The sequence below is a fragment of the Oncorhynchus kisutch genome, linkage group LG29 (assembly GCF_002021735.2).
Source record: "Oncorhynchus kisutch isolate 150728-3 linkage group LG29, Okis_V2, whole genome shotgun sequence".
Lineage (NCBI taxonomy): Eukaryota > Metazoa > Chordata > Actinopteri > Salmoniformes > Salmonidae > Oncorhynchus > Oncorhynchus kisutch.
The window spans coordinates 30,401,832-30,411,162 of record NC_034202.2 but is presented as its reverse complement, the minus strand read 5'-3'; the positions used below and the strand labels follow the sequence as shown (position 1 = coordinate 30,411,162).

Here is a 9,331-nt window from a genome sequence, read left to right as displayed (position 1 = left end):
CCTTGACCCATCTTCCTCTACTTTCTTCACTGCCTCAATATCTGACAGACACCCTTTGCACTACTCTAACCTCAACCTGTCTCTCGCACCGGACATTTCTGATCCCCAGCCCCATGGGCACCTGTACAATTAACACATACTGCTTTTGAAATGTAAACTAAGCCTTTGTAGATATTTGATATACACTGAGGTTTATTCAGAGTGCATATGTATATATTTTTATTTATAGAATTGTTTGTATTGTTTTTGGAGATTGTTAGAGGCATGTTAATCTTGAATATAGGCCAATAATACTGGTCAGGCACTTTTTTTTAGGAGTTTTGATATTCTTATGTGGTTACGGTACTTGTTGATACTGTTTGTAAGTATCCATGTTATGTACAACGTTATGCACTACATTTGTAATTGTATTTGAATGTGAAATGAAAAATGAAAAAAAAAAAAAAAAAAATCTGTGCAAGCCTCGAAGGCACATACAAAAGAAAATGGTAAATAGTCATAAATAGAAACGATGTATAGACTGGTATATGATTTTTTTTTTATACAGGGACCTAGTTTCTCTCTTTTTTCTTCAAATATTTATTACTACTTGTTCTTTTTTTTTCTTTTGTATTTGGCATTTGACTTTTGATTGATATTGTTATTCTACTGCATTGCTGAGGAGTTAACAAACAAGCTGTTCACTCTACCATGTGCACGTGACCAATAAACTTCGATTTGATTCTGCACATCCTTCACATCCCTGTTTAAGATGAAGTAACACAATATGAACTATATTGTGAGGACCCTTGAATGCAAAAATAAGAATGATCAAATAAACAAAATAGGAAATATGCGTTCATCACATCGTTTTCATATAGTTTGATATACCCAAATCGATCATTATCATTCACTAATAACCATTTCTGTTGACTTGAACAAGGAGGACGACCTCCTTTCAGGAGAAAGGGAAAGTACCTTGCGAAAAGGTTCTATCGATCGAGGCCAATTGCGCGTTCACGTGAAATAGCGCCCCTGCACTTTCCTAGAAGCTAGCTAGCTACGTGCTTTTAGCAAGACAGTGTAATGGACGTCATGCTTCATATGAAGATGTTAAAGGACATTTTAAGTGTGTTTTGCACAATTTGTTTGGTCACCAATTTTTCCACTGCAGCCCAAGACGGTTCTAATGGGAAAAAGGACCAAGAGTGTCACAATTACGCTGGAGGACACGTCTACCCTGGAGAGGCTTTCCGTGTGCCCGTCTCTGACCATTCCCTGCACCTCAGCAAGGCGAAAAGTGTGTATTGTCCCTGTACAGTTGTACTTAACAATCCCATTGACTCTAAAATTATATATATATTTTTTTACTCAACATTATATGCATATGGTACTTTTGTTTTTAGCTACGGCGCTAGCTAGCTTGACTGCAGGCAACTTAATTAGCTAACGTTAGCTGACTTGATTAGCTAGACACAGTGCCAATTATCTGCAAATTGTCCAGTTTTCCCTTGCCAAGTTCACCACTGACGTTAGCATAACATTTGTATGCGCGTTATTGTAATATTGCTGGCTTTTACTTGTAGATAAACATTCATAAGTAGTAGTTAGTACATTTGGACACGTCAAGCCAAAACGTTGCTCCAATTACTTTGTCGAGTATCCGCGCAATAACAATTGCGTACCACACAATCCCAATGGATGCATCTCAGTCAGTTATGTTAAGTGGGTTCCTCTTCGAGCTCACGCCTTCATCAGCATTCGTTAAGAGGCAGGTGAAATGTAAATTCTCAGTAGGTGGCCTCCATTCGCTTTCATATTTCCTGCGTTTTCCAAACAGAAGATGGCTAGGTGACAAGGAAGCCAATACCAGACTTCTGAGATGCAACCATCCAGAATACACTATATATATTTAAGTGTTCCCTTTATTTTTTTGAAAAAGGCAACACTTAAACAACACAATGTAACTCCAAGTCAATTACACTTCTGTGAAATCAAACTGTCCACTTAGGAAGCAACACTGATTGACAATAAATGTCACATGCTGTTGTGCAAATGGAATAGACAACAGGTGGAAATGATAGGCAATTAGCAAGACACCCCCAATTAAGGAGTGGTTCTGCAGGTGGTGACCACAGACCACTTCTCAGTTCCTATGCTTCCTGGCTGATGTTTTGGTCACTTTTGAATGCTGGCGGTGCTTTCACTCTAGTGGTAGCATGAGACGGAGTCTACAACCCACAGAAGTGGCTCAGGTAGTGCAGCCCATCCAGGATGGCACATCAATGCAAGCTGTGGCAAGAAGGTTTGCTGTGTCTGTCAGCGTAGTGTCCAGAGCATGGAGGCGCTACCAGGAGACAGGCCAGTACATCAGGAGACGTGGAGGAGGCTGTAAGAGGGCAACAACCCAGCAGCAGGACCACTACCTCTGCCTTTGTGCAAGGAGGAGCACTGCCAGAGCCCTGCAAAATGACCTCCAGCAGGTTGTAGACTCAGAAACAGACTCCATGAGGGTGGTATGAGGGCCCGACATCCACAGGTGGGGGTTGTGCTTACAGCCCAACACCATGCAGGATGTTTGGCATTTGCCAGAGAACACCAAGATTGGCATATTCGCCATTGGCGTCCTGTGCTCTTCACAGATGAAAGCAGGTTCACACTGAGCACATGTGACAGAGTCTGGAGACGCCGTGGAGAACGTTCTGCTGCAACATCCTCCAGCATGACCAGTTTGGCGGTGGCGTCCTGTGGCATTTCTTTGGGGGGCAGCACAGCCCTCCATGTGCTCGCCAGAGGCCAAAGCCTGACTGCCATTGGGTTGAGATCCTCAGACCCCTTGTGAGACCATTTTTTTTAACCTTTATTTAACCAGGCAAGTCAGTTAAGAACACATTCTTATTTTCAATGACGGCCTGGGAACAGTGGGTTAACTGCCTGTTCAGGGGCAGAACGACAGATTTGTACCTTGTCAGCTCGGGGGTTTGAACTCGCAACCTTCCGGTTACTAGTCCAACGCTCTAACCACTAGGCTACGCTGCCGCCCCATATGCTAGTGCGGTTGGCCCTGGGTTCCTCCTAATGCAAGACAATGCTAGACCTCATTTGGCTGGAGTGTGTCAGCAGTTCCTGCAAGAGGAAGGCATTGATGCTATGGACTGCCCCGCCCGTTCCCCAGACCTGAATCCTATTGAGCACATCTGGGACATCATGTCTCGCTCCATCCACCAACGCCACGTTGCACCACAGACTGTCCAGGAGTTGGCGGATGCTTTAGTCCAGGTCTGGGAGGAGATCCCTCAGGAGACCATCCGTTGTAGGGTGTTCATACAGGCACGTGGAGGCCACACACACATTACATCAAAGTTGGATCAGCCTATAGTGTGGTTTTCCACTTTCATTTTGAGTGTGACTCCAAATCAGAAGAAATAAGAAATGTGTTATACTCTGAATAGGACCATTATGCCAACTGTTACACGAAATAACTGCCCTTTGAGCTCATGCTAGGTAGCATAAGCCACACCAGCCATTTTGGAATGGCAGTGTCAGCCTTCTTCGAAGTTTAACAGCGGTTGGTATCCAATAAATGTTGCATTACCACCACCAACTAGACTAGTGTATAACCCTTATACTTTGCTTGAAAAAAGGAAAATAAATCAACCAATGCCCAATCATCTAACCCTACACTCATTAAAAACCCACCACCCTACTCCACTCTAAACCTATCTAGTCCTACCTCAGGCCAACAGACTGAAAGGACGAGACACCACCACTCGACACAGCCTGTAACTCTTGTAACGTCAAATCTCGTACACCAAAATACTTCTCGTTTGGTGCGACGCGCCTGCTCCCTCAGACCAGTAGTGTCAGCCAATCGGCTCCTTTGTTATTCAACCTATGCCTTTCCATAATGGTAGCTATGGCTACTGCTACCTAGCATCAGGACGGAAAAAAACTAGCAGTTGTTTAATCTTCGAGGTGTAACAGTTGGGATAACGGAGTACAACGCAGTTCTTATCCCTGTATTGAGGTTTGTTTTCCGAGCCATATCTCGCGCTGGCTCTGCGTTGTCTTAATCTAAACAGGAATCCTGTCTGACCCCAGTGCAGCTATAATCAAGAGTGGGGTCGACATCTATTCTGGCTAATATGCACCCAATGATGTGATGCTCCCCATGGGATAGCCAAGTGTGCCACAAGCCTGGCCTGAGATATAGGCCTACCTGCACACTGCTCACCAACAATGAACAAATACTATTAGTTGTCCGCCACGCATAATATACTGAACAAAAATAGAAATACAACATGTAAAGTGTTGGTCCCATGTTTCATGAGCTGAAAGAAGATCCCAGAAATGTCTATATGCACAAAAAGCTTCTTTTGTGCACAAATGTGTTTACATCCCTGTTAGTATTTCTCCTTTGCCAAGATAATGCATCCACCTGACAGGTGTGGCATATCAAGAAGCTGATTAAACCGCATTATCATTACGTAGGTGCACCTTGTGCTTTGGACAATAAAAGGCAGCTCTAAAATGTGCAGTTTTCACACAACACAATACCACCGATGTCTCAAGTTTTGAGGGAGTGTGCAATGTGCATCCTGACTGCAGGAATTCCCACCAGAGCTGTTGCCAGAGAATTTTAATGTTAATTTCTCTCCATGAGCCACCTCCAACATTTTGTTTTAGAGAAATTGGCAGTTTGTCCGACTGGCCTCACAACTGCAGTCCACATGTAACCACAACAGCCCAGGACCTCCACATCCGGCTTCTTCACCTGCAGGATCATCTGAGACCAGCCACTTGGACAGCTGATAAAACTGAGGACTATTTCTGTCTGAGGAAAAACTCATTCTGATTGGCTGGGCCTGGCTCCAAAGTGGGTCGGCCTATGCCCTCCTGGCCCACCCATGGCTGCACCCCTGCCCAGTCATGTGGAATTCGTAGATTAGGACCTAAAGAATTTATTTCAATTGACTGATTTCATTATATGAACTGTAACTCAGTAAAATTGTTAATTGTTGCATGTTGAGTTTTATATTTTGTTCAGTATAAATGCAGTAATCATGTGCACAGCAGGATTTGTACCCTTCCTGTTACTTTTTCATTTTGAATCTGAAGACTTTTGATTTGTTTGTCCCTAAAAGGTGATCAGCAAATATCTTGCTTGCTCGTGCTTTGAACCATTATCAAATTATATATTTTTTCTTATTTTTGCAGTTTCAAAGCCGGCACCTTATTTTGAGGGATCAGCTGTGATCGATGGAGAGTTTAAGGAGCTCCAGCTTTCTGACTACAAAGGGAAATACCTAGTCTTCTTCTTCTACCCCCTGGACTTGTGAGTACTATCTTTTATTGAACTTCATCCTAAAACAAATCTCTGTACTGTTGGTTGCAACTGTCAGAAAATGTGTTCATAGGCTAGTAACTTTCTGTTAGTGACTTTGTTACTCTATAACAGTGGTCGACATTCCAGGCAGCCCTAGTCGATCACCAAACTTTTCTGTAGAAAAGTCAACAATAAAGGCGGGCACTTTTTTATTTTTTATTGTTTGTTGCGCTGTTGGCGGTAGGTGCACTTGATTCAGAAGCCCTGCGTACTGGATAAGCAAAGTGTTCCCATTTTTAACTATTTTATTTTCTGTCTGAAAAGACTAACTCTGCCTACCCGGCGGACCGGGAGATCTTTGGCCACTCAATGTAGCCAATCTGATAGTTCAAATCACTGTGCCTACAGAGCTTCCATGCCCCCGGCCATGGCAAAGTTTGAGACAAGCCTACGTAAGATGTAATCATTTTTAAAACCATGACCTCAGAGACTGTCAAACAATAAAGCAAAGAGCTGCTGTTTTTGAGTAAGTTAATGTTTACATTTTTTTAAATGACTTTTTACCCCCTTTTCTCCCCAATTTTGTGATATTCAATTGGTAGTTAGTCTTGTCCCAGTCCGTATGGACTCGGGAGAGGCAAAGGTCAAGAGCCATGCATCCTCCGAAACACGGCCCCGTCGAGCCGCGCGGCACATTGAGGAAATACCGTCCAGCTGGCTACCGCAGTCAGCGTGGATGGGCCGGTACTGCCACAAGGATTCGCTAGAGCGCGATGGGACAAGGGCATCCCAGCAGGCCAAATTCTCCCCTAACCCTGACGACGCTGGGCCAATTGTGCGCCGCCTCACAGGTCTCCCGGTCGTCGCTGGCTGCCCCACAGCCCGGAATCTAACCCAGATCTGTAGTGACACCTCTAGCACTGATGCAGTGCCTTAGACCACTGTGCCACTTGGGAGGCCATGTTTACGTATTTGTTCAGCAGTGTCGACACTTTTGTAATTGTGTTGAATAAAAATATAAAATGTTTCTCTCTACTTCCACTCGTGTTGCAACTGCAATGAATGAGTAGCCAAGTTTATCGATAGCTCTGCTTTTTAAAAATTATTATTAGCAGCTTGTCTATTTTACTATTGCGGAATATTTCAATTTCTCTAGTCATAGGAACAAAAGCGAGATCCGACTACAAAATTTTTTTTGAAAGGTTATCCAACTCGTCATGATTTGACTTATTTTTTAAAACATTTTCTCCCGAGTTCCCTGTTGTCTTGAAAGCACAATCAGATGCATTTACCATCTGCCCAGTAAAATATAAAAGCTAATTATTAAAATTTATGTTCCGCAGTACACCGCAAGTGCTACACTAATTTATCTATTTTGTTATCAAAGCTCGAATTTTGACATCTAATACTGTCTGAGAATGACAATATTGGCAGGCCAGGCATAAAGGTAATATGCTGTGTTAATGTTTAGGCCTACTGCCCAAACCTCATTCCTACATTTTTTTTTTTTTACATGAACCTAATAAAAACAGTTATGTCATGATTAGAAAATAAGCAACAATCTGAGCGGTAGGTCTGCTTTGTTTTGACTGCAAAAGTTATCCTGAATGAGAAAAGGTTGGTGACCACTGCTCTAAAAGATCAAATAGAAATCTAAATAATCTGGTGTGTATTAATTCCCTCTTGCAATGGAAACCGTTTACTAGTTTAAGAACCAAACGGAGCAAACGAATCAGGGAGGAACCTTCCTGTAGTTGTCCAATAGAAACTTTTGCAACAGAATTGGGTAATGAATACACCCCAGCTTTTAATCGTGAGTCTGGCCTATTTGTTTTAGTATTTTATCATAAAATATACACTGTAGTAACTGTTTATACACTTTGCTGAGTTCTTACCATGACATTTTCTATATTATAGAATCATTGACTGAATGAAAATGCAGTATGCTATGTCTAAAGTAATAATGCTGTTGGCTATGTATTATTCTGATGACCCTCACACTGTGTACCTGCAGCACATTTGTCTGCCCGACTGAGATTATTGCATTCAGTGATCGTGTGCACGAGTTCCATGCCATCAATGCTGAGGTTGTTGCCTGCTCTGTTGACTCACAATTCACCCATCTGGCATGGTAAGATTTATAAGCATCACACCCCTCTTCAGAATTGCTTGGAGTTTTTCAGAGCACTTCAGCTTTTTTCCCTTGACCCTCTGGTTTTATGTTAACAGGATCAACACACCTAGGAAGCAGGGTGGACTTGGGCCAATGAAAGTCCCTCTGCTGTCTGACCTCACACACCAGATTTCCAAGGACTATGGAGTCTTCCTGGAGGATGCAGGACACACACTCCGGTGCAGTTACACTCACACACGAAGTAGAAACTACTACAAAAGATGATGCCTAGTATTGGTTTGATACAACTGCTATAGCCAGAACATTTTTCCTCATTAACCTCCTTTTATAAATCGGTTCAGTGAAAAACGGTACAACAAAATACCTGTTAACTGTTTTAAGTTCATGAAGTCTAAATTAATGCAGTTTGAAACTGAAGCAATCATTGTTGTCATTCTCCCCCTCAGGGGCCTGTTCATCATCGATGACAAGGGAGTCCTGAGGCAGATTACCATGAATGACCTCCCGGTAGGGCGCTCTGTAGATGAGACCCTGCGGCTGGTCCAGGCCTTCCAGTACACTGACAAACATGGTGAAGGTATGGTTCATTCTCAGATATTACAGCTAGATACTTAACTACCTGTGGTTGCTATGGATGGTCTTTGTTTACAGTTTGTGTGAAATAAATACTTTTTCTTTTTGCAGTGTGCCCAGCAGGATGGAAGCCAGGCAGTGACACGGTGAGTTTCATACTGTGTGTGTGTGTGTTTCCAAGTAAGTGCGTGCATGAGAGAAATATTATTTTCATAGACATTGCTTGAGACAACTACTAATTCAGTGTATTACTCTCCATAGATAATCCCAGACCCATCGGGCAAACTCAAGTACTTTGACAAGCTGAACTGACCCTCCCTTGCTCTCTAAACTCTTTGGTTGAAGCTCAGAATAAAAACAGAGTTTTGATAATCTGGTGTCTGTTTGGTTTTAGCAATGTACAGGCATATTTGACATAATTAAATCTCATCTAGTGATCTCTGAGTAAACTGGTTACCTTTGAGATGAGAAACAGGCCACGAACTACAACAAAATAATGCCTTTTGGAACTGAGTCACCCTCTCCTAATGGGAGACATTAGATGGCGCTGTTGATGAAATTAGTGAAATGCATGTATTCAATGTTTCTCCTAGGATTTTTTTTTTCAGCAGGGTTGGCAAAGTTACTGTAGTGGGTGTGGTCATTTTTTCCTCTTTTTTTTTTTTAAGGCACTCTTGGCTGCAGACACAATGTTGCTGTTTTAAAACTAATTTCTTGCAACTCTACACATTTTGCCATGGTTTATGGCGTGTTCCTATGCTATAATGGTGCCCCAAGTCATGACATTTTGGGAATTTTAGATTCTCCCTGACTTTGTTTTTTATTTTGGTGATTGTTAGTTCTCAAAGATGAGAATTATTACATGACATACTTTACATACATACTTGATCTAGTTTTAGTCATATTTTTGGAGTCTAAATGAATATAGGGGAAACGCTGTTCTGCTATAATATGTTGAGTGTGCCAAATATGTCCCACTCCAATGGACTGGACACCAGATAACAGTTGGCTATAAACTAGTCGCTTGAGTATTGGGCATTCCTGGGGAGGGGTCCTATAACAAATAAATACTCTGGAATATGATGGACATGCACTCTGGAAATAATTTGAAATGTTTTAAATGTAAATGAAACTACAGTACATCCATAATATGTACCTCAAAGTGCACACACAATTAATTTACACAACATGTACAGTAGGTCTGCATGGTCACATGTCTCAATTAATGAAATGCCATCAGAATATCACATGCAGGACCAGTCAAAGAGAATCTGAACGTAAAGAGTTTCGTGGCAGTTTAAGGTCACAAGTTTATAGAT

General features: G+C 42.1%; 1 protein-coding gene across 1 annotated transcript; it reads left to right on the top strand.

Annotated features, from left to right (window-relative positions):
* Positions 1–942: 942 nt before the first annotated feature.
* On the top strand, positions 943–8,384 carry LOC109874044 (peroxiredoxin-4). The gene is made up of 7 exons (XM_020465788.2): positions 943–1,279; positions 5,197–5,314; positions 7,320–7,436; positions 7,535–7,657; positions 7,886–8,016; positions 8,124–8,158; positions 8,274–8,384. Exons 1-7 carry the CDS (start codon positions 1,066–1,068, stop codon positions 8,322–8,324), a joined length of 789 nt encoding a protein of 262 aa, XP_020321377.1. The 5' UTR covers positions 943–1,065; the 3' UTR covers positions 8,325–8,384.
* Positions 8,385–9,331: the final 947 nt, after the last annotated feature.

Excerpts from the sequence above, each read along its gene's own strand:
- LOC109874044 (XM_020465788.2), top strand. The coding sequence starts at position 1,066 with ATGGACGTCATGCTTCATATGAAGATGTTAAAGGACATTTTAAGTGTG. Across the intron at positions 5,315-7,319 it reads TTCTTCTACCCCCTGGACTT|CACATTTGTCTGCCCGACTG; the intron begins GTGAGTACTATC and ends GTGTACCTGCAG. Across the intron at positions 8,159-8,273 it reads GGAAGCCAGGCAGTGACACG|ATAATCCCAGACCCATCGGG; the intron begins GTGAGTTTCATA and ends TACTCTCCATAG.